The 25856-nt window shown below is 39.5% G+C and overlaps 1 protein-coding gene across 1 annotated transcript; it reads left to right on the forward strand.

Annotated features, from left to right (window-relative positions):
* The first annotated feature begins 1266 nt into the window (after positions 1-1266).
* Positions 1267-20688, forward strand: LOC145465890 (DBH-like monooxygenase protein 1). Its single transcript, XM_081449649.1, has 14 exons — positions 1267-1629; positions 9064-9210; positions 9454-9630; positions 10466-10549; positions 11097-11282; positions 11925-12027; positions 13633-13799; positions 14754-14826; positions 16673-16758; positions 16986-17024; positions 17123-17176; positions 18323-18450; positions 18982-19078; positions 19745-20688. The coding sequence occupies exons 1-14, from the start codon at positions 1357-1359 to the stop codon at positions 19901-19903; spliced, it is 1773 nt and encodes a 590-aa protein (XP_081305775.1). The 5' UTR covers positions 1267-1356; the 3' UTR covers positions 19904-20688.
* The last annotated feature ends 5168 nt before the right edge of the window (positions 20689-25856 follow it).

Here is a 25856-nt window from a genome sequence, read left to right on the forward strand (position 1 = left end):
TTCCAACACGGCGTTTCCATACTGTGAGCTCCGTAATTTCGTGCGAAACAGTTATACGAATGTCTTAAGTCTGGGAAAACGCAAAGACCTAACACTAAGAAAAATAATGATCTTCTTTATCTATTTCTTGACTTTATCCACTGGTACTGTATTGGTGTTGTATTTATTTTTTTATTGCGTGACATTGAAAACGATCAGTATTGCATTTTTCCCGTCATAGATACGATGCAGATTCCTTCGCAATAACGGCTGCGAAAGAGACTACGCGATAAATTAATCAATTTTGAAAACATGAAGCATTTATGAATTCACCAAAACCTAACAGCCCAGATCCGCGCGTGGCTTAAGTTATTTGGATCAATTCTGTAACAACTTCAGAAACAGATCGCCCCATTCAAATTAAAGTTTACTGAACTTGAGTCGCAATACGTGTAGGAGACTTCAACCATCTATAGATCTCTTAAGAATTACGAAATCCTGAAAAATGCTCCACATTATTCATACTGAGACTTAGAAAATTTGTGGATCTAGTGAATCTAGATTTCTTGACACCTCCATTCTTCGAACCTCAGCTCAGCAAACCGATTTATTATTAGTCTTTTCCTTCCTCTAATAGTCGCTACTGACTAGAAGTCAAAAGCTGTCATTTTAACACAAACCATTTATTGGTAGTGTGACACATTAACCATGCAGAGGTAATGATAAACTTTTGGTATTTTGATATAGCGCCCCTTTATGTCAGACGCCCCTATATGTCAGACGCCCCTATATGTCAGACGCCCCTATTTGTCAGGTAGCGTTACCAACCCTAGTGGTTTTACTCTTCAGCTCCTCAGTTGATTACAAGGGATCATGAAGACACTGGCTTACCTCTACAGGGCTCTTACTATAGTGTAGTGCTGTTCTAACCTGAACTGTAAAAAGGAAAACGTTATTACTAAAAGAAGACAGTGATATCACAATCTAACTATTTCATTTTCGCAAGCTCCGGAAAAGCAGGGTCGACGCCAGAAAATCCGATAGTTCGTAACGAAGCAAACAAAATATATATATATAAAAAAACATTTCGTTCATAGTTACTTAATTTTTTAACGCATAGCCTCTTGTAGGACCCTGAAGTAGACAAATTACCTCAAAACAGAGGTATATGGCGTGGCAAGCGAACCGAGATACCTGCGCAGCGGTCACGCTCTGAAGCACTTCAAATTTGTATGTAAATCAGTGATATACTGTATTGCGTCAGTGCGTTCGTGACAGCTATTGTAAAGTGCGTGCAAGTCGCAAGAACAACTTAATTACAACAAGTAGCTTGCTTGGCGTTTTGCTCTTCTACTCCTCGGTTGATTACAAGGGATCATGAAGACACTGGCTTACGTTTTGTTGATTTCTATGTGTTTAGCAAAATCCTTAGCTGATCTTGAGCAGGGGGATTCGTTCTTTTCTCCTCTGGATAAAGACCAAAAAGTGAAGTTGTATTGGAATATTAGCACTGCAAACAAGGAAATTTATTTCACGGTGGAAGCCCAAACAGCTGGATGGGTCGGATTTGGAATCTCCAGTGGGCAAGGCAGAATGGCAGGAGCTGATATTGTGATCGGCTGGGTAAAGGATGGTAAACCTTACTTCAAGGTAACAAACGCGTTCAAAGTTTCGAATTAGCTTGATACGCTCCAGTAGGTTGCTCTGTTACGTTAATGCCTGATTCTTGCAGAAACTGCAAAAATACAAGTCGAGTTACGTAAACTTTGGACAAGGTTGCTGTGACTCAATACGTTCGGGGAGGGTCCACAATAGCTTTGGCCGGTGGGATGCGGGATTTGGCTTTTTTTCGGGGTGGTATTCGGGATTTAAGCAGAAAACAGTGGTGGGAAGCGGAAATTTCAATTTCAAGCGGAAGCGGGATTTTGTGTTTTTATGGGGTTGGGATGCGAGATTCGCAAGGGGAAAAGAGTGGGATACGGGATTTCAATTCTGTTTCAGGTCTCAAGTAATGAATAGTAACGGCTCTGTACCCTGCCAGGTTCTGTCAAACATATTCATTATCGCTCGACTATATCAGACTGTATGAGGTCTTTAAGCTTTTGTGTTGGCCTCTGACATCAATGACATCTGTCGAGAGACCAATCTGTTTATTTTCGACATTTTTTGACGCGTGCATCTGTAATCTTGACCACCCGATCTCTTCTAGTTTCTTAGTCTTTCGACCTTTTCCTTCGGCTTTGGCTTGTTTAATTTTGGCCAGTATGGCCACATCAAATAGCGGTGATAGCGTTCTACCGAACGAAGTACGCGACATTATAAATTGCGTCGTCATATATTACGAAAAGTGTGTGAGCGGGAATGCCTTCCTTCAGAAAGAAAAGTTCTGAGCCCAGATTTCAAGGAGTGTGAAGACGCTGGATACTTTGAAAGAAACTCTCAGGTGAATTTATTTCTTTTAAAAACCTTGTCTACATTTGACTTTTCAGGACCTTCGATATGAGATTCTTTCACCGAAATGTGGACAAAAGAAAACAAAACAGTACATCGTTTACGAAAAGAAACTTTACAATCATTTGTGCTAACTTTTCCTCTGTAAAATGCACAGAAACTTTATTACATAATAAGTCAAACTATTTTCGCGTTTTAATTGGTTCGTACTTATGATCTATTAGAAGACACACGCATAGATGACGTCATTAACATTCCTTTTCGTTTCTTGAAATATCAGAACTTCAGAGATACACTCGGCTATCGCCTCGTGTGTCACTGTATTGTTCTTACCACATTTTAACGTCATCTGTGATCTATTACTGAGCAGACGGATAGCAACATGGAATCTGTTTGTTTATTCAATACACTACGACGTCCGGATTAAAAGTTCTTACCGTCTGGAATAATAGTACTTAGTACAAAGCAGGTTACTTATATGCCTGTACAACGTATTTAAATAAAAGTTGTTGTTGTTAATTAAATTTAAATTATCGAGGATGACAAGGCAAGTTTTCTGCTGACAGCGGGTTACGGTCGACTGATATCATGCAAAACTATTTCAATATTAATAATAAAGTGCATTATCGTTTGTCACACGGTGTAGTCACTTTAGATGTAGATCCCGACGTTTCGACTGCTTACTGCTAGTCTTCTTCAGGCGATAAGGTCGACTGATTGCACGGTATCATTTATATCACAAAGGTCGGCTGTGATTGGTGCATTTCGATCCTCCTATTGTTCCATTGTTCCGACGAGTAGCTGTTCTCTCTGTGGTCCGCTGTTGTACCGTTCTCCTGTTGTTGTGTTTTTTGATCGAGAAAGGCGATCTTGCTGTTATTCTCGATCTCCATGGTGAACAGTATTTTCAAGCCTGAGGTCACGGGTTTTCACTATACAGACCGACCCTGAGCCTTTTCTTCCTGCAGTGAATTGGCTTACAAGTGGGTTTGTTTACGCAAATTTGTCATTTAATCGGCTTACACCTCCTCTACAGAACAGATTTATTTCGAACTACTTTATGTTAGTTCCATTTCGTTCACCAGTTAAGTTCTCCAAAATTGTTTTTCCGGTGTGAAATTTCGTGCAAAGTTGGAAGTACTTTGTATTACGTACAAAAACAATTTACTCGAAATCAGACTTTTTCGAGCGCAAATTGAGTAGCGCATAGCGAGGAAATCCGTTACGTGTATTCCACAGAAATTGTCTACAATATACAGCAAGAATCAGAGAGGTAAACTTAGTGAAAAACTGTGACCGAGGTCTTGAAAATGCTGCCCTCACCCTGCGGCCTCGGGCAGCATTTTCAAGCCTGAGGTCACAGTTTTTCACTATACGGACTGACCCTGAGCCTCTTCTTCCTGCAGTAAATTGGCTTACAAGTGGGTTTGTTTACGCAACTTTGTCATTTAATCGGCTTACACGCCGTTGCAAAAAAAATAAACCGTAGATATCGGTAATAGCCGCTGAAATTTTTTTTCCACTTTCTAAAAACTTAATGTAAAAAAAGACTCAATTTGCCCATTTTCAAATTCCCATTCCCCATTCCCCATTCCTCATTTACCATTCCCCATCCCCATTCCCCGTTGCCCATTCACGATTTCCCATTTCCCATTCCTCATTCTCTATTCCCCATTTCCCATTCCCTATTCCCCATTCCCCATTGCCCATTTCCCATTCTCCATTTCCCATTCCCCATTCTCCATTTCCCATTCCCCATTCTCCATTTCCTATTGCCCATTGCCCATTGCCCATTGCCCATTTCCCATTCCCCGTTCCCAATTCTCCGTTTCCCATTCGCCATTCTCCATTTCCTATAGCTGGTTTTCACATGACGTCACTAAAATTCGAATAACAAAACTATTGATCTTCCTGATATTTTACTTAAATGATGTATAAGAGCAGCTGAAAACTTATATTCATACAAATTTTCCCTCCGAATGGGTTCTTGGTTTTGTGATCCTCTACCCTTGAATTTCTAAACCTTTGCGTGACGCGGCATTTACATGACGGACTAGAGAGCTGTCATGATGGTTAAAAAAGTGACTTATTTCGGGGAACTTGGCTATCTGAACAGTTCATGTCTTAGAAAAAATATTATTTTAATATTTTAGAGTTTCTCGAGGGATAAATTCACGCTTTTGTTGCAATACTCAGTGACAGATGTTTCTGTTGGTTTCCGGCCGACATGTTGGTGCCCATATGGATGGGCGCCAGCATGGCATCTCCATATAAATCTCTATAAATTTGGGTACAAAATTTCTCCGCATATCTCGCATAAGAAAAATTGTGAAAAGATTTTTTGCGAGAGTCTTTGCATATTTACCTTCTTTCATTTCCCAGATTCTGGACTTTATCTATTGACCGGTTTTGATTTTTATTTTGACCTATTTTTTATTTTGACCCCATTTCCTATTCCCCATTCCCCATTCCTTATTTCCCATTCTCCATTCCCCATTCCCCATTCTCCATTCCCCATTCCCCATTCCCCATTCCCCATTCCCCATTCCCCATTCCCCATTCTCCATTCCCTATTCCCCATTCCCCATTCCCCATTCCCCATTCCCCATTCCCCATTCCCCATTCCCCATTCCCCATTCCCCATTCCCCATTCCCCATTCCCCATTCCCCATTCCCCATTCTCCATTCCCCATTCCCCATTCCCCATTCCCCATTCCCCATTCCCCATTCCCCATTCCCCATTCCCCATTCCCCATTCCCCATTCCCCATTCCCCATTCCCCATTCCTTATTTCCCATTCTCCATTCCCCATTCTCCATTCCCCATTCCCCATTCCCCATTCCCCATTCCCCATTCTCCATTCCCCATTCCCCATTCCCATTCCCCATTCCCCATTCTCCATTCCCCATTCCCCATTCCCCATTCCCCATTCCCCATTCCCCATTCCCCATTCCCCATTCCCCATTCCCCATTCCTTATTCTCCATTCTCCATTTTCCATTCCCCATTCCCCATTCCCCATTCCCCATTCCCCATTCCCCATTCCCCATTCCCCATTCCCCATTTCCCATTCTCCATTCCATATTTTCCATTTCCCATTTCCCATTCCCCACTTCCCATTTCCCATTCCCCATTCCCCATTCCCCATTCCCCATTCCCCATTCCCCATTCCCCATTCCCCATTCCCCATTCCCCATTCCCCATTCCCCATTCCCCATTCTCCATTCCCCATTCTCCATTCCCCATTCTCCATTCCCCATTCCCCATTCCCCATTCCCCATTCCCCATTCCCCATTCCCCAATCCCTATTCCCCATTCCTTATTTTCCATTTCCCATTCCCCATTCCTCCTTTTAGTAACATCCGTGTTCTTGGTTTGATTTTAAAATGACGTTTTGTGTTCGTGTTTGTTGGTTTTGTGTTTGTGTTTAAAGTGTTGCGGGCTTTGTGATTCTGTTTTATATGTTATGCCCCTTTTTGTATCCGTATTGTGAGATTTCTGATTCTGTGTTGTTCATATCGGCTACCGTAGATAAGCTTCTGGATAAAATACAATCGTTAAGTTTGATCATGAAAAACAGTCAATTGTTTACCCAAACTTTTAGTTACAAATATTCTATTCAACAATTAGATTGTTCGCCTTCGACTGCTATCGCGTGATGCTTGATTAGGGCTGTGCCCTCGTCAAATGTCACGAAAGCGAATAACCTAATTGTTTGAGGATAAATCTACTAGTCGTTAAAAAATTTTGTCAAAATCCCCTCACAGACACCTCGTAAACGCAAAGAAGCGGCCGTCATTTTGTTAACAACCGCACACTGCCACTCTACTCACTATCTACAACAGAATACCTAGTGAGTAGCGTAGCGAATCAGGGAACGGCATTCGTGATAGAACGCTGGTAGATTTATACTAAAACTCGATAGAGACACAGACAACTTTTTTTTTCCAATATATTCTTGTAGCAAATCAGTACCACGAGGAAGGAAGAAAAATAATTCGTGTATATTCCGATTATCAAAATGTAAATTCTCTTTTCATGCCTCATTGCGTTAACGGCTTGTTGCATTCAGAATTCACTGAGTCGAGTTAAGTTATATTAAGTTATATTTTTTTTGTGGTGGGCTTTGAAAGGAATCTGCATTTTAAAGCACTAGTCATGGTTCTTCCTGGACTATGATCGGCCTTTTGAATAGCTTTCTCGACAACCTGATGATAAATCTCTGATGATGAAAGCGGGATGACAATGGATATTCTCTGAAAACACTCGGCTCGAAGCAACCGAACAGATGAACATTTCGCTATCCAACCATCAAAGAGAACACGAAATCGCGTCTAAGTGACCTGCATGTAGTACTTCCTTTCAGTATTTTACACCTAAAATCATACTAACTCGAAGTTAAACGAACTTTTGCTTTGAATCTTCTTCTGTCGCATTTTTTTTTTTTTTTTTTTTTTTTTTTGATGTTGTGAGAATGTCACAAAATATAGCTCTGAAAATATTTGAAAGAAATTTCTCAAGTGCTTCTTTTCGCCGAATTTATATTGGAAATTGATAGGAAAATACTTAGCAAGATATTTCTTGTTGATTTCGAGTTTGTTTAAGACAGAAAAAGGGCTTTTGTAAAGCGCTATTAAAAAGCGATAGAAATACCGCTATATAAATAAAGTATTATTTATTTGTTTATTTATTTATTTATTTATTTATTTATTTATTTATTTATTTATTTATTCAGTGGATGTTCATGAAATGGCCATAAATCGTAAAAACCTTTGTAAACATGTCTGAAAACATGTCATGGCTATTGTGAAAACTTTATTGATTGCTCTTATTATCCATGTTGGATGTATTTGCTGTTGCCCATTGCAGATACTTGCTATCAATTAAAAGTTATTGATCAAAACTCCACGAAATAAGCACCTTACTTAAGATGAAGCCACGGAGAGGAATCAAATTGCCTAGTTCAAATGAATATCTTTGCTTTGAGACTGAAAATTGTAGAATATGATCCAGTGAATTTCATTTTGACATGGCTTTTCTTGTTGTAGAAATACTAAACCAAAGACAGCTAATTTAATATGCGTGAATTAGTGACAAATGACCATTTTTGGGAATCTCCCTAACTTAAAGGGAATGAAATATTTTGACCTAATTTTTTGCCATAATCATTAACTCACCAAATCCCAATTTTTTTTTTACCAAGTTTGAGCGAAATCAGTGATTCGAGTTGTATCACCTCCTGCCTGGTTTTCTCATGGACGCACTTTTAAGGACGTTCGCGCGAAAATGTTCTACTCGATAGATTTTCTTCAAACTTCTACTACGGACAGATTATGACTTATGGACTTTGTTTCAGAGATAAAGCATGTGGAAAACTAGTCTGATTTTGAAAACATGGCGCAAGTGAATCAGTCTTCCAGGGCTTTTAGCTCAAAATATCAAGGATGAATCAACGGAGACAAACTATCCTAGTAACATTTTGTATAAGTGAATCAGTTGCATTAATAATTGCAAATGTTGCCAACGTTTTCACAAAACTTAACCCTTGAAGTTAAGAGGCATTTGAAATCGCCGTACAGATAAACGAAGAGCAAAAAAGAACGGAATTCGATGGTGCATTTTGCAAAAACTTCTAACTTCTTTTCGATAGATTTTCTTCATTTTTTCGCTAAACGTAGAAAATCGTTAGAGAAAATGATCCATTAAAAGAAAAATGGAGGTCGCCGAACGTCCAAGATCGTTAAATCCAGGCAACGCCTTACCGCGCTCGATGCATGACGCGGCGTGTGAATTTGCGTGCGCAGTATGCGCAGAAACAATTAGCGCGAACGTCTTTAAGGTCATTCCTCACATTTGCATTGCGCATCCTTACTGCGCATAATTTATGGCGTCATTAGCGCGCGCTCGTGCACGCGCATATTGAAAACACGACGGATTTGCCTTGATATTGAACTCTTTCAGTTGAAAAATGGCTCTAGCTCACCAACGAGCACGGGCACCCCAATTTTTTTTTCCAGTAATTGTAATCAACTAATCAGAAACTTCGCGTGAGAAAAGACTGATCTAATTTCTATTGCTAAAAATTGAATAAATAAGAAAAATAGCAGATACACTGTGGTCTTTTCTATCTTGCAGTCGGTAACCACGTCAAGAAATTTGGTTCGATTTTTTAATCAAGGATTTAGCTTTCTGTCTGAATGTTTATTTGTGTCCGACACAATGTATTGACTGTAGTTTAATGCGTTTTCTTATGAGTCTGGGCTCACAAAGATTTTACAATTACTGGGAATGCGTTTTTATAATAAGCATTAAATAATGCCAAAATGGGGCATTTTCAATGCCTCACTGCTCCTTAATGAGCATGGGCACCCCCCTTTTTTATTTCAAAATTGAAGTTATCATATGACAAATATTCAGTGGACAAAGGTTGAACAAAAATCTATTGTCACTTTTATTTCAGGGGAATTACCTTAAGACTTGAAATTTCCCCTGCTTCTCCACGTGAGTTTGCCATATATGTATACCAATTTGATAGAGAGACAGTAAAGAGGCTATTAATCTTTTTACTCAAAATGTATGCAAGCTGACGACTGCTCTCAGACTAATTCTGCAAGGGATCACTGATCTTTTGCAGGACCGTCATGCGGATGGTCACATGACACCCCAGATAGATTCTCAGCAGAACTATGAGCTAATATCTCTGCTGGAGAGTGGTGGCAAAACTACAATGACGTTTAAACGAAAGTTTGAAACTTGCGATTCCGAGGACAACGGAGTTCAGGTAAATATTTACCCGTGTACCGATTCATTGAAGCTACTGATAAACTGCAAAGCCGTGAACGAAGATCCTGCTTGATTGAACGTTGGATCTCACAGGAGATCTAACCAGCTAAAGCTGAAAAGTAAAACGATGATAAGTCAAAGACTATTGCAAGGCTGGCATAACGTCGTATATATATAATACACTAAGCAGTCAACTGGTCGCTAGTAATAACTCTTTTGTGATATTTTTGTTTTTCTACAGGAAGGAACAACTAAACTCATCTACGCATTTCATCCAGACGACCCTTCCTCTGAAGACAACATTCCACCACACGATTTCAAAAGTAGAGGAGCTAGAAGTGTATTACTGCTCAATACTATAGACAATATCCCCAAACTACCTGATGACACCAAGACTTTCAACTTTACTAATAACAAGGTAAAATTGTTGTGACGAAAACAGCCAGCCGTTTGCTTGATTTGTGCTGAGAAAACGATTTCGGATATCGCAAGAGTATATAATCTCATCAACAGGGGCGTTCAGTTCTTTATGGCAACGCAACGGAAAGTTCGAATGCATTTTTCGTACGTGTTTCATTCGAGTTACAAAAACATTAGTGGGAGCTTGGGAAAATCAAAAATGCCTAATTGAGAAGATAAGCTGTTGCAAATGCCGTTTCTATTGACTTTCTGGGCTTCTTTCAAACCTCCGAGTGTTCCTATGAAGAAACTGTTTTTAAATTCTTTTAGAGAATAGTGTCAGGTAACTTCAATGAAACTTCTCAGTTTTCATTGCGGTTTCCCAAAATTAAATTCTCATTGCTTTCCGTGCGCAATCAGATGGCTAGTTTAGTGTGTCTATTGAGGTGATCCTGGAGGAAAAAGATGGCGGCAGTACATTTTACCACCATGAAATACGAACCTCATACAGGGATAGCCATAATTTTGCAATAACTGTCCCTGTGCTTATCATGTTGTATATGCTAGGTTTGAAAATTTTAGACATTTTTGTAAGTTTTTTGAGCGTTGTTAAGGTTTTCGTGCGCTAAAAAGTATGTGTCAATTTAACGTGCCAATCACCACCTTTGTTTTTCCCATGGAAGATTACATTTCTCTCGCCTTCAAGGGTTGTGCGCGACTTTGCGTGCCTTAATAATTGGGGAACGCTTGCTACGTTGGCTGTTTTACGGATTTATAGAAACACTGCTTTTATCATGCGCTTTCTTTTGTTTTTCCTAACATTTAGGTTTTCTTTTTTTCTTTATCTCTCGCAGACAGCTTTACCGACTAAAAGAACCATTTACTATTACCGTGTGTTCGAGTTTCCAGAATTCCAGAGGAGACATGACATCATTCGGGTATGGCGACTTACTTTCAGCTATAGCAATTAGACTCCTGATTAGTTTACTGATAGTGCTTTTGATACTTAACCCCTCTTAACGACTCTTAGCTGTAAATAGCGTCGCAAAAATAGTTGGTTAGAAGAAAAGGAAAGGATGCACAAGTGAATGAAAGATCATGTATTTGAACTGTGAAGAAAAATGATACGAAGACGTGATTGGTCATCCCAGACTCGCCATTATACAAACAACTTAAGCAGTTGTGAAATTAAAGCCTGAAACGATTCATGTTCAGGCTTGCACGGGATTCGAACCCGTGACCTCTGCGATACTGGTGCAGTGCTCTACCAATTAAGCTATCCGCCGGAGCCGACTGAGAGCCGGTCACGTTGTGAGTTGGTAATTTCGTTATTCTCTAAACATTTTTCTTTTAATAAATCGTTAATTTGATACCATTGCAGTGGACACGTCCATCAAGCAAGGCACTTTTTCTGGTCGATCCCAATTGTTCCCTAACGCGAGAGTAGACTTGCCTACTTTAATTATAATTTGTTTCCCATTTCAGATTGATCCTATAATTCAGGAAGGTAACGAGGGGGTTGTACACCACATGGTTCTTTATGAGTGCAGCGATGATTTCCCGAGGAGTAACCTAAGCTATGAAGGCACACTGGATTCTCCAGACATGCCGCCGGCTGTAGAACAATGTGGCGGGCCTCCTGTGATTGTGGCCTGGGCAGTTGGAGGAGCGGTATTGGTTACAAAGTGTTGTGCACATGATCATCCATAATATATTAGCTAAAAAGCGGAGCTCCTGGGCCAGGTTGTTCAAAGCCCGATTAAGTTAATCCAGGATAAGCGAGAATTTTGATTTGAGTTTTGTAACTTTGGGTTAGATTTTCTGTTTATATTGTTTGGCCTTTTGTTTTAAATTTGAATAATTTCAAACTTCCCAAAACAAAAACAGTGAAAAGCATTTTTATACACGAAAAATTTTTACTTTGGTTAACTTTTAATCCTGGGTTAGTGTTAACCGGTTTCCGATCAACGTAGCCCTGTTACAATAAGTTGACCTGACATGAGTCCGCGATCCAATCGGAAACCAGCTCTTCGTCAGCGGTCAACTTTAAAATACACATGATCTCGTTAAGCTCTAAACTTGATCCCTCGATATGGTCACGTGATAGTGGTCATCGAGTACCTTATTTTGACAAGTGCATGTCAATTGAGTATAACATGGATGCCCAGTATCAAAGAACTTAACGCTGTAAACCAAGGCGTCATGTCGGCTAGCTGTATGTCTCTGTCAACCCATACACTTGCCTTGGCAGTCTTCCCTTATGTTGTCTCAGATGTACGTTTGTTCTAATGATATCACTTACCTGATTCACAGTCGTTCTATTATCCTGAGCACGTGGGATTATCCATTGGAGAGCACGACAGCCCAAAGATTGCAGTCTTGGAAATCCACTACGATAACTATGAAAACAAAGCAGGTAACGTTTGCGGGGTAAAAGATGTTTTAAGGTTACCATATACCTTCAGATCGGCAATTTTCTTCAATTTAGATTTTTGGGTCAAAGTAATGGTCGAAGAGTAATCTGTAATTTCTGAAAAAAACATTGAAAAAAAGCTAAATATTGGCGGAGAAATGGAGGTTTTACGTTATGGTCGGAAGTAAAAGTTTCCTCTTGATTGACAGCCCTAAACGCGTATGCAATCAACCGAGACGACTTTCGCGGGAATATTAACTATATTGATACCACGAATTGGCTGGCTACTCACCTCTACTCAGTTGATCAGCATTGTTAATCCAAGCATTTTTCGTATTAGGTTTAATTCTATTAAGTTATAAGCAAACATGGACCACGGAATACTCCGTGGACCAGTCCGAAAAAGCGAAAACAGCGAAGAACGAATGGAAATACATCTCGGAGTGAAGAAGCGAAAGTTGGCCTCGCGGATGAAGCTATAGCTATCGTATCAATGAAGCGGGCAAAAAGATCGAGTCAAGAGAAGAGACAGGTTCTGTACAAATTTGGGAACTTGACAGCTGTAACGGCGATGTTTGCACTGAGATCCATTGGAATCTTATCACATTTGCTCCGCCGCGCTTTCTTTAGTTTGTTTTCTTCGCCCAGCCACTCTAGCGTTCGTATCCTTTTTCGTTTTTCTTCAAGAAAAACCGAACTACAGAAAAATTATCTTTCCGCTTTGAGCGCATTGCGAAACACAAGGGTGTTTTGGAGATTCGCGCGTAAATTTCATCGTGAGAAAAAACTTTCCAAACGCTGATTGGCTCAGTGATCTGAGAACCCAGCTGAAGGCGTTTGTGGGCGGAGTTTGTTTGCGAAGCAAGAGATTTTTCTTAGTGCTGTTTTCTCGAATAAATTTTTTCGCTTGAAGCAGACACTTTAAAGAGTTATAACTCAAAGGGTATTGCTTCGATTGCCTTCAAATTTGGACAGTAGCTAGATTAACGTATAATAAACAAAAACGTTTTGCGAATTGTTTATTTCGAATTTTTTTTTTTCTCCGAGAGCGATTTTTGTACGATCACTTCACATTTTTTAAATCGTATTTCGAAAATGTTCTGTAACTTTTTACTGCAATTGAACATGGCAAAACGCAGACACGCTCTTTTAGCGCTTTTAGTCCTTAAACCGGGAAAAAAATAATTGGCGAAAAACAAAATTCGCTTTGACTTGTAGTTTTCAAAAGGTGATTAGGGCGCTCGCATTTAGAGGTCCTGAAAAAATCGGCAATTCATTTCATTTCAAAATTCTTGGTATATTTTGATAGCTAGCTCTATAAGCTTTAATTCGATACAGGGGTTTAGGTATCTACCGCTTAAACCGGAAGTGCTACATCTCTTGGACGCGAGACACCCCTGAAGGTATACGGTAACCTTAAGCGCTTTGCTGTCGCGACAAATCTTTTTGCTGAGCGAGCGTTGAATAATTTTGTCGCCTGTTGGCCGGCACGCATCTTAAAATCGTAGAGCGTAGCGTGTTGCTGCGGGCCTTTTCAGTTCCTGTCACCGTTCAAAATACGCTGCATGGCCCTGACTATAAAATAATCATTTACTGTTTTCGTTCCAGGGATAATCGACAGTTCTGGTTTACGTTTTCACTACACAAGCCAACTTAGAAAGTACCAGGCTGCTATATTATCAGTTGGATTGAGTGTGCCGGGATCTCTTGTTATCCCACCCTATCAAGATAACTGGATAACGGAGGGCTATTGCGCTGAAGAATGCACTGCTGAGGTTTGTTTCCCTGTTTAGCTTCAGTTCTTTTCTACATTTTGTGGTAAACGATTCGATTGCTGCCGCTGGTTAACTGATTGGCATGCATTATTTCGGTGTCTAGGTGTACGAGACGGGGATGTTGGAAAAGGTTTTAGCGTTTTCCTCTACCTCTGTTGTAGTTGTTGTTAATGATGTTGTTTTTGTAGTTGTTTCTTTGAATCCCAGAAACCAACAGAAATGCAAGCTTTGATCATGAAAAGAGCTAAGAAAGAATCACAGTTGAAAGGTGTCAATCTCTTCCCTATGCATGAAATAGTGTTTTAGTATGCGAAATTCCCAAGCATGCGGCATAATATAGCTGAAGCTGCCTGTCATTTTTATTGAGCTCAATAGAATGCGTGAACACTGTAGCATGATCTAATCACGTGCGGGATTTTGCTCGTATGAACTACATACTAAGAGCTATTTAATATTATTGCCTGACATTTCTGTTGGTGGTCTGATAATTAGCGAGCTGGAAGTGATTTATCATACACGAAAGACCGTGTTTGACCACAACTCCAAACCCCGTGAAGAGAGTTGAAAATACGACGCACAGTGGAGTATTTTTGACAGACTTTGACGTGTTTGGAAATGTAGTCAAACACTGTCTTGACTGAACGTTTGATCCATCTCCTACAATGTAAACAGAAAACCTCACCCAAATATTACCAAACTGAAGTTAAAATTCTTGCTAATCCCGGCTTAGCTTAATCGGGTTTTGAACAAACCGGCCCAGGTGTTCAAATGAGTACTAGCGAAATAGATGCTAGGGGTAACCCTGCGACGGACTAACCCATCTCATCTAGGGGGGAGTAGAAATACTCGTAGTCGCTTAGTGCTACAGAATCCGGACTAAGCAGGGGCTAGTTGTATGGGTCACTCGGTCCGACACGGACTTTACCCTGCCATAACATCAGTTTTATTTCACAGGGTCTAAAAGGCTCAACACTGCCAGGTGGAGGAATCCGGATATTTGCCATTGGTCTTCACACTCACTTGACAGGTTAGAGTTAAAAACTAGGGCTAGAAGACCATATATCTTACTGTCTGAATGAATGATAAGTAATAGTAATTGGACTACGTGTCGTACGATTCGCTTGAGTAATTTTAAAACGGGACGAACGACAAGCGCGAGGCCGATTTGAAATAACGAGCACGATTACTCCATTTATTAAATCAATTTTCAAATCACTGCTTATCCTTGCAATCTGATTGGCTCTCAGTGGTGCGATTTATTCACGAATCACACTATTTTTTGCTCTAAATCGCATCTTTTTCTCAACCAATGAAAATGGGACAGTAAAACAAAACAACCAATCAGAAATCAAGATTAGTTTAAAGTAATCAATAAAATTTGAGGAAAATGAAAGGCAAAAAGCCATTGTGTGGAGAATTTTGCAACTACACGTACTATTGCCAAAACTTTGTTGTTACTGTAGTTTTTTTCCAAAAAAATTGACCACTTAATTAATTACAGTTTCTGAATGTCGATTATGAGCTCCTTCAGGCTGAAGACCTACTTTAATGGAAGTTTCCACCTTTCAGTGTCCATTTTGACGAATATTTTGGCGATTTTTCTTCAACATCTGCTCAAGATCGGTATGATACCGAGTCCAGTAAAACGTAAAGAAACGAAAACCACACAACAACAAATTCAGAGCCATCTCAAGAAGGTAGATGTTTCCAGGTTTGCGGTAGTTTCAAACGAAGCAACAAAAGAGCTCAACTCTGTCGCTGTGAATTAACATAGTCAAAATACGCCCCACTGCACAAAACAGTGAATGGACGAACGTCTTACGAAGCAGGTGCTAGTCCCGCCATCTTTGAAATATCTTGAAACAAATGGCGCCGCAAGAACTTGACAAGGTCCTGAGTATTGAGTCCTACGCCAAGGTCACAAAAAGAAACGGAGATGATAACGAGCTGGACTCCCTTAAAATCATGCCATTAAATAGTGTTTAAAAGAAAAAAAAAAACGTACTATCCACTGGGCATCGTACATTCGAGGGAGTTTCACAACTCAAAAGAAATCAATCGCAGAATTACACAGGATGCACCTTCAAATTCCTTCTCTAAAGACAATGAAAGTCTCAGCCTCAACCATAGAAGAAAGGAAGGCCTTCCATCATTGATTCAGGCGACGAGAACTGAACTTTTGTACCTGAAGTAGAATATTTTCGTTTTGATTTCAGAACTGCTTGTTTCTTTGTCATGCTCGAATGAGTTTTCGTCACATGACATCGTTTTGCATCCTAAATAGACGTAAAGGCGTTTCTGGTTCTGCTTCTTTTAACAAACCGGCTACTGGAACAATGCACCAAAAATCTAAAATTTAAGGCGATAAAATTGTGCGATTTCAAGATGGATCTAATAAAGTGGCAATTGAACTTCGTGTCGTGCAATTTTGGTCTGAAATCATACTCGTGATTTCAAATCGAACTCGTGCTGTGCGCCCGTTCAATTTTGAAATCACTCGTATGATTCAGACCAAATTGCACTCCACTCAGTTCAATTACCATTATAAATTGTCCATTATAGGTGAGAGTATGTAAACACGGTTGTGACGTTTTAGATTAGCGAATATTTTTGAGAATTATTTTATAAAAGCAATAGAGCACTTTTTCCGTGTTTACATAGCCTCATCTAAACAGGCGGAGGGTTGGGAGAATTCTCGAAAGTTATGCAAACTGTCTCGAATTTCCCAACCCTTCTCGTCACTGGTTTAGATGAGGCTAAGTAAACACGGAAAAAGTGCTCTATTGCTTAACTAGTCCACAAACAATTCTGGAAAATATTACAACTATATATATGAGGGTATGCTTGAATTTATTAATCCTTTTTTAAATAAGGTCGTGGGGTATATGTTCGACATGTGAGAAAGGGAGTGGAACTTCCAGAGATCGGCAGGGACGACCATTATGACTTCAACTTTCAGGTGAGTTGGTACACACACAAATTAAGGTGAGAAATTCATAACTTTCCTCGAACTGGAACGCTTGGTACGTAGGCTAATTGGGCATAGAATTGTACTACATGTAAAATTGATTAAGCTTGTATTTTTAAAAGTTATGGATGTATGCAGAGACACGGCCCCATAGTAGCGAAAGGTTTTGAGGTGAGCTTTGTTCTGAACTATCTCCTTTCTTTTTTCTTTTATCGAAGGAGTACCATTCTCTCAGGAGGGAGGCAACAGTCTTACCGGTAAGAAAGAATAACTGAAGGTTGTCACAAAATACACATGAATTTGCAGTACGTGATATCCTGTCACTTTATTCCTGTTTTTGATATTTTTTTGACAGGGAGATTCCTTAACAACAGTCTGTAAATACCGGACAGGAGCAAACCAGACAAATGTATGTAGAGTTGGATACTTTCCCTTACTTTAGTTTAATTTACCAGTTGCTACTCTAAAAAAACAATGAAAACATGAAATGGCTGTGACCGAAAGAAAGAAAGGTTTCATTTCCAAACAATATAAAATGAGCAAATAATAGTGACAGAGGATGATATACAGTGCACAGATAACCAGGATCCGATAAGAGAGGTTAACTTTGCATGGGAGTATGTCACTTGGACCACATAAAAATTTCTGTTGTCCATGTTTTAAACCTTTGTTCGTATTACTCTTTTCAGGCCAGCCGTCTCAGTTTAAGTATTCTTATTATATGGCTTGTGTTTGTAGCCCGGCGATATAACGCGCGCTCTGATTGCAGTGATTGGCTAATTGTAGGGCATTATTCTCCCTTATTATACGGCTGTGTCTCACAAGGACTGAGTGCTACCGAATTCACGAATTTGATTGGTTAAAATCGATATTGAAAGCGGTCTTGATTTTCCCATCTAGACCGGCATCTAGATCAGTAATGTTTTGCAGTGAAAAACTAAAAAGTGAACTCATTGAATATTTTCTTCTAACAATATCTATCTATGGAAGTGCCAAAAAGTTTGATGAGAAAAAAAAAAACTCAAACAGGTCAACAGTTTGCGTGTCCTGAACTTTATTGTGATTGGTTCAGTACCAAATTAACCTTTTGGAATCAAATCCAAATGTTGATGGTTTTCTGAGTTTCACAGTAATAAAAAGAAGCGATTGCATAAATTAATATTTTAAATCCACTGTCCAAGTTCCTGAGTCCTCACATTTCCAAATTTTATGGCGAGGCGAGCATTTTCGGTCCGGGATCATTTACGGTACAATCTGGGGATCATTTTCGGTCCTGCGATCATTTGCGGTACAAGTTTGGGATCATTTGCGGTTACGGGATCATTTGCGGGTCGGGATCATTCGCGGGCTTGTACAGTTCTCTCGTTCCTCGAGAACGCAATTAGGATTGCGTTACACTACGTGAACACAATTAATGGAATGCTCTGGGAGTGGGCAACGAGACCAACCAAACTCTACGCAGTCTATGCTTGTTTCTTACAATAAGTGCCGCGAATAATTTGACACAGTTAGCAGCAGTGTAATATCGAATTAATTGTTTACATATATTTTTCAGGGTGGTCTTGGTACAGATAACGAAATGTGCCTCTCTTTCCTCGCTTACTACCCGAAAATGAAATTAACAGGATGCTTGTCAAATTACGAGCCTGCCTGGGAAAAGTTTTCTGACAAAAAACATGTGGAGTAAGTTTGTGCCATGAAAAACGGCATTTGATATATAAAGCGACCACACTTTTCCATGTCCACTCAGCAGAAAGAAAATGGTTTGCCATGTTTTATTTTCCATTTTCCATTAGAAGAGTTCAATTTACCCCCATCAGATCAATGCTTTTTTTTGACCATTTAATTTGTTTATCATAAGTTTATTCTCCAGCTGCCAACTATAATTTGGCAGAGCAACAGTCTTTATCAGCGGCAAAATTAAGGCCACATAGTAAACAAGGATGAATTTCTAGCCTCGTAAATACCATTTTCATACAAATTAAGATAAACTTGAAAAAAAATTACAGTAAGGCCGATGCTTATCCAGCTTAGCCAAACGCAGTTCGCGTTTATTGTGTACAGTATTGCTCGTCCCGGCTTGCCCCTTTTTGGACCTTCCGCTGTGTTTCTTTATATTTCTTCTACAGTTTGAAGCCATTTTTTGAGATATTTCGGGTAATTCTATGATCATTAATTCCTTGACTGTACCTCTCTATCATCGTTCCTTCTTAGTTTCCCGAACTCTTCAGAAAAATGGACAGATAAGTTGATTTCTGAACTACGTAAAAGTTATCAAGACACGGACGACGTTTACGCCTATTGCTTACCGGTGAGTATTGAATTAGGATCAAAGTATAGGCTCGTTTTCCGCCGCTGTCTCGAGTCCAGTTTGAGAAGAGGCATCGGGGAAGGAGCGCGGGCTCCTTTCTCGTTCAGCGGCTGGTAGTCGTGAGCCTAGAATCAAAGTTATGAGATACTGACCTTAGCAGCAATTCCTGTTCAATTGCGCACTGCTTCTTGCTTTCAGAATTTAAGGCTTACCTATTCTCCATCCCTATCAACCGAAACAGAGAAATTATGAGATCACTTGGCAGCACGCAATTCGTGTAAATTTGTGTAAAACAAGTTGTCAGTATCCTAGTGAAAGAATGAAAGGTCTTGGGTTCGAATCCCGTCAGAGCGTGAAATTTTTTCAGGTCATTTTTCCAGTAGTGTTATGTTTGCATTCGCATCTTTCATTCTTTCATTATTTAATTGCTACTGTTGGACATCTATTACCATGGAGTTATCCTAGTGTTTCTAAAAACCTGAACTGCATCAAGGGTCATCTTCCGAAGAGAATTCCAGTATTGGCCAGCGTGAACCCATGTGACAACGTGCAGTGAGCGGTGAACTTGGCCGCTGGAAACATACCAAGTTTCCAGGGCTTTAACTCTCACCACAGTGGGCCTAGAATATGGGCACCTTTTATAATCTTTTGTCTCCTACTTCTTAGGATTATTGGAAGAAATTGGTCTCCAGGCCAGTCATCAATACTCCGTTGAAGAAAGAGCCAGTCTGTGAGAAGATCTCGAGCTCCTGTGACAAACTGGCCTCATGCAGCCTTGTGTTTGTGGCAGCGGTTTTTATGTTGTTCATCTCCTGTTTTTACTGATATGACGTCATAGGATCCAAGCAGTTACGTATTTTAATTCAATCAATTTAACCAATTCTTCGACGATGCACAATTTGTGATCAGCCTCAATCTTCCCAAATCTAATCAACTTTGTTTGTTTTTGACAGATAATTAGCTAGTACTTTTTTGTTATTTCCTCTGCCTTTTAAACACGCTGTTTTGAAGTGTAACGGCTTACGTTTCGTCCAAACACATGAAACAAATGGTGACGAAATTTACAAGCACCGTACTGTAAGGTATATGAGTTAACTTTCTGGAAAACTTGAACCCAGGTCTCTTTCTAAATCTATGGACTCTGGATACTGAATTCAACTCAGATGTTTGACTTGTGCGTTGTCTTAAGTGTAAGCAAGTACAGACATCTATAAGGATCTGTACTTAGTCCAAAACTCAGTTGCAGCTATTAGATTACGAGTAGTTCGTCTTCCGCTTCTCTCGCGCGGCCAGCTTTTTCTTACGGTTTTCTTTCGCGTCGCACACGAGGGACTAAGCGAAAGAGGGACTACTCATAGTCTAAATATTGCTTACTGACTGTGTATAACGAATAAGGAGCTGCTATACAAACGTCTTGGTAAGATGTCACATTACAAAGTAAGATGTCACGCATTTTTATGTAATGCACACTCAGTCAATAATGTCTTGAAATCAGACGTTCTTCTATCGAGGGGGGGTCGGGGGGTAAAAAGAAGGTTCACTGTATAACAAAACACTGAAAGCACAATAAAGCAGATTTGCACAGAAAATTTAAGAGCAAATGTCTACTAAAGTCATATATGGTTAAGACAAAAAATAAAATTAGCTCTACTTTTGCAGATAAGTAGGCCTTAGTAAAGGTGAAAACCTTATGGGGTTTTTTTCTTCAAATATTTCGGGATTTCAGAGAAAGAAGAATTTAATGGAAAGGTCTATTGGCAATAATTTTATTGCTTTAAAGAAATGCAAAAAAACAAGTTTGTCTGCCTCGTTTACGAAATGTTTTTTTTATTGTTATTTAAAACAGACTGAGACCAAGTCTAAATGTGCAATCTAACTCCATTCGTGCGAAAGCTTTTAATTGATCAAATTTTTGGCATGCTTTTTATGTTTTTAACACCCCTTATTTATCTTTTAGCACATATTTTTACCTGATTATCCGGCTTTCCCTGTATACTGATATGATTAATGTTTTAGCATAATTTTTTTTTATATATCGGGATTTTGTAACGCAACGTAACTTTTTCGTGGGTTCGAGTGCCCACTTATTCGACAAATTTAAAAGAGGGGGACATAAGGGTTTGCAGTATTGCGGTATTGGACAATTTTTCCTGCGGTATTTCGGTAATTTTAATTTCGAAATGCGGTGTCGCGGTATTCTCCGAACCTGGGGGATGCGGTTTTCATTCAGCATTTTGGACGGTATCAAAATTATCCTTCAAGTCCCCCAGCGTTTTCCGAGCCTTCTCCAGTTTCCGATTGGGCATTCCAAATGAAACTTAGCTCTCATGTTAACCCATTGCCTTGATCCCAGAGCTTTTCGCAAGGAAAGGACATTTTGGAGATTTTCAGGCTGGATAAGGGCCAAATTAGCTCTAATCTACTCAAGAAGGCATTTGCAACATGACAGTATGCCTTTCTTTCCACTAGCATCGCGATTTATGACATTTTTGCTCGGGCATGCGCAGAAATCAAAGTTTTTGGACGAGAAAGTGACCTACGTCTTTAGGCTTTCGGTTTTTTTAATTTTTCTTTTTTTTTACCTTTCCTATTTCTCCTTATCTTATCTTTTTGCTGCAGTGATTGACCTTCTACCGGGCTTGCTTCCAGTTCAAAGCATTCTGAGAAAGCATCATCGAGACGGGCAATTTTTACCATGGAGTAGCCACGTGTAGTCGCAGGAAATTTTGCTGTGAGATTTTCACTCAAATTGCTGAAAATTTTCGTGCATATTTCAGGCTCCATTGAGCCGATCACTCTGATCTGGGTGTCATTGGAAAAATCTTTTCCTCCTTCAGAAGTTGAGTATGAATGACACCAAGTTTGGCCAAAGGTGATGACTTCAGAAGTGGAACAAAGGCCAAGCCTTGTCACTCGTCAATGGGTTAACATAAAACCCTATAATCTAAATTTTGTCGAATTCCTGGCGTTTCTGAGCTTGCTTGGATAGATTTCAAATTTATCAACGAGTGACTCATCTTTTGAAAAATTGGTTCACGCGATAAACGGTAAACTGCAATTCCTTGTGTCGCAATCGTAAAAAGTGTATTATTTTTCGTTAATTATTAGCCAACACACCAATGGATGTTACTTATTTTGTATAAATCGAAAATTACCTGATCTAACATTCATTAACACATTGTTTAATTGTTTTTTTTCCGTTTTATTTGCTCCAAACGTTAACATACAGAGTAGTGGTTTTGGTATGACATCGCGTTTCCACTCGGTATTGCAGTATTGCGGAATTTAGCGGGTTTTTTTGCGATATTGCGGTATTTGCCGAATTTTTTTTTCAGGCATTGCGGTGTTCAGAACCCCCTCAATGTCCCCGGCTTAAAAGTGTTCCAGTGTATCCATGATAATGAAAATTTGGAATAAGATCATTAACGTTACCAGGCATACATGGTTAACGTTTCAAGAAAATCTATCGAGCCGTCGTTAATGGGCGCTTACAATCGAAAATTGTTCTAAATTTATTATGGAAGTGATGTTCAGAAAAAGTCTCGTTCTCGATATCAAGAAACTTGACAAACCAACAAACTTTTATGGCTTCAAAACATAACTTCACTAAGGCACACTTTGGTGTCTTTTGGAGCAATATCATTAAAAAAAAGTGTCCTTCTTTCAGTCCGTTTAATTTCATTAAACATAAAGCATGGTTTGAAATGATTTCGCGATTTATTCGAAATCAAACATACACAATTTTTTTATTCTTGCGTATTCCCCTTGCCATACGATCGCAATTTTAAAAATTGGCATCAGCTTTCCTATAACAGATCTGGTTCGAAAAAAATTCATGCTTTATCGATTATAATTTTTGTGGTTTATCGTTTCCACGGTAATATCAATTACCTTAAAAAGCACGTGCAACCAAACTTCAATCTTTTTCCAAAAACTGGTGTAATTTTCACATCGACCAGATCAAGGGAAGGTTGGTAAAACGCCAATTGAAAGTGCTATGTATGGTCCAGTAAAGGCTGTATCGAACCACCTTAAAAAGGGTTATTCAAAATATAAAGGTAATATAGTTCATCAAAGAAATTATTGTCTCACAAGACCCTACAGGAAATGATGGTTTTCATTCCATTTCTCTTGTAAAATTTGGACTAATCAACATAGGGCCCCATGTGATATTTCTAACCGGAAAGTAGTGAATTACATGTGGGGCCTGATGAGGTATGGTTTTTGAGTTCTGGCTTCTAAAATAGTGCATATATTTTATCAATCATTAGTACAGGCCTTAAAACTTTGGCAAAGTTAGTGACAATCCTCAGATTGGTTTGTGCGCAAGACTTATGTGTAAAGGATGGAACATTGCAAATGACGTACTCACCTACTGGTCCAAAGATATTTCCAATTAATCCATTGGGTAAAGTAACAGACTGAAATTTTAGTCCATGTATCATCTTGTGGCCATTATACACAACTCTTTGCCCAGTACCAGGTCTTGAAATTGGCCGAACAGTCTCATCTATAAAACCAAAGCAGCTAGGTGTCCAGTGCTGAACCTTTCCTTGAGACTGCCTCCGTCTGAAGTATGAAGACTGTCTCCACGTCTGAAGAGCAGCTGGGGTCATGACGTCTCTGTTCCAATCTGTGACCAGATGTGAGTGGGTGTCATAGATGTAATCTAAGACCTCGTTTGTGATCAAACTTAGGAGAGATACTGGTCTTGGAAATCGAGGAATTATATCGCTATATCGACAAGGATAACTTGTCCACCTCAGTAGCAGGCATAACCCTTCGAGACCATCACATAGACAGACGAATTTGTAATACATCTGCAAGTCGAGGGAGATCAGCCTTCTCTATTCGAAATTCCGCTCTGCAGTTAGCTGGGCCATAGCATCTAAGTCGAACTTATAACATACGACTCGTAACCGAAATGTCTGGATTTTTCGACTGAAAACGATCGTAAAGTAAAACGAATTCTTCATCAGAAATAGAGATCTCATTTTGAGATAGCAATAGCAGATCTCGGACATTTTAAAACGTGTTCATTTTTAATTGAATGCTTTAGAAAAAGCTTGGGAAAGACTGTGTTCAGCGATGGCCGTCTCTAGTGCCACCGCGACGTGAAGGAAACTGCTTAAAGTTTGCAATTGGCGGGAACAAGGTCGTTCTCGATCCAGATCCTCTCGTGCACCGCCGCTGCCGTCGCTCCAAAAATGCGAGATTGCAAAGCTGTCGGCAAAAATAATATTCAAATTACACATTAGGGTGAATAATTACTTGAACACCGCATGTCTTTGAAATTACAATATGAAATCAGACGTTCTTCTTTCGAGGGTCGGTTGCGAAGAAAAAAAGAGCGCTTGATGAAAAACCAACTCAGGTTAAATCAAGATTTCATGTCGGCATTTGTTGACTGTATAACAAAACATTAAAGGCGGCATTATAAAACAATCTTAAGAAAACACGCGCGCTGATTGGTTAAAATCGTGTTTCTACTAAATGAGCTTGAGATTTCTATCGTGTGATACTTGACGAGGGCGCAGCAGAACTAGCAACTAGCAAACCTATTTGCTGACTGTACATTTCAGTTGTTGCTGTTGATATATTTCGAGTGTGAGTCCCGAAACGAGAAGAAGCCTTCGTCCGCACTGTCCGCCATCTTGGACTGGACGTGATGAATGCACAGATTTGTAATGTCAAATTCGTACAGGAGAGAATTTCGTTTCAAAAGAGTCGGACCTATTATAACAGTCCGCCATGATTCCGTAGTTGAACAAAATTTACAGGACACAACCTGTAAGCATTCGGAACTCCTTGATCGCTTAGGCTTCCAGTTGAGGTGCATGTCAAGTAAAAAAGGTTTGTATGACAAGCATAATAATAGCTCTAACCGTAACTTCTGAGGAAGTTGTTCTGTTGTACCAAACTGCAGAAAACACAGTTTGCGATCCCATTCCTACGATTTGCAATAATCAGCACCTTCTCCGACTGAGTTACTTGATGAGTTATTTGAAGTTGTCTCGATCAAGTAAATGAGCCCCTTCGGTTTCCTACTGTACGTAATCATTTACGACAGACCAGGAATATAATTTCGCTGAAATTCAGCCAAAATCAGCAAAAAGCATTCTGCTTCTGATCCAGACGCATGCGCATTCTGTTATTGTTTAGGCTATTGCCTGATTTCAAGCCGAAAAGGACTAGGTACGAGTCTGTAAATTATGGGATTAGCAACTATTGATCCACATAGTCATAAAGTGCAGACCAAGCTTTACAAAATATCCAAGTTTGGTGTAAATAGACCCAATAGTAAGCAAGATACAGCCGCTTGAAAACGTCAAAATTTACAAAGAAATGTATGGCCATCTGGACGCTGTGTCCGGACGACCAAACATTCCTTTGTTAACATTTTGACGTTTTTAAGTGGCTGTGTAGTGAAAAACACGGCCGAGGGTTGATTAGAGTCGAACTGTTACGATGCTTGGGCTCGCTCTTGGCTTATCGGAGCACACTCGCGGGGTGGAACACACTCAACTGCTGTATAATCAACTGAATCTACTTTATTGCTTGAATCAACGTTCTTATATACATGATGGTAGCTAACTAATACGTGATAGAAAATACAGAAGATACAAGGAGTTTCCTTTGGGATAATTTGGGATAAACAACTTAATTACAACATAACCACAATTTCACAGATACGAGTGATTACTTACGTAAATCCTGCGGAACTAGACGTTTAAGGTAATTCCTCTGAAATAAAAGTTACAATAGAGTTTTGTTCAAA

This window comes from Orbicella franksi, chromosome 13, assembly GCF_964199315.1.
Source record: "Orbicella franksi chromosome 13, jaOrbFran1.1, whole genome shotgun sequence".
NCBI classification, from domain to species: Eukaryota; Metazoa; Cnidaria; class Anthozoa; order Scleractinia; family Merulinidae; genus Orbicella; species Orbicella franksi.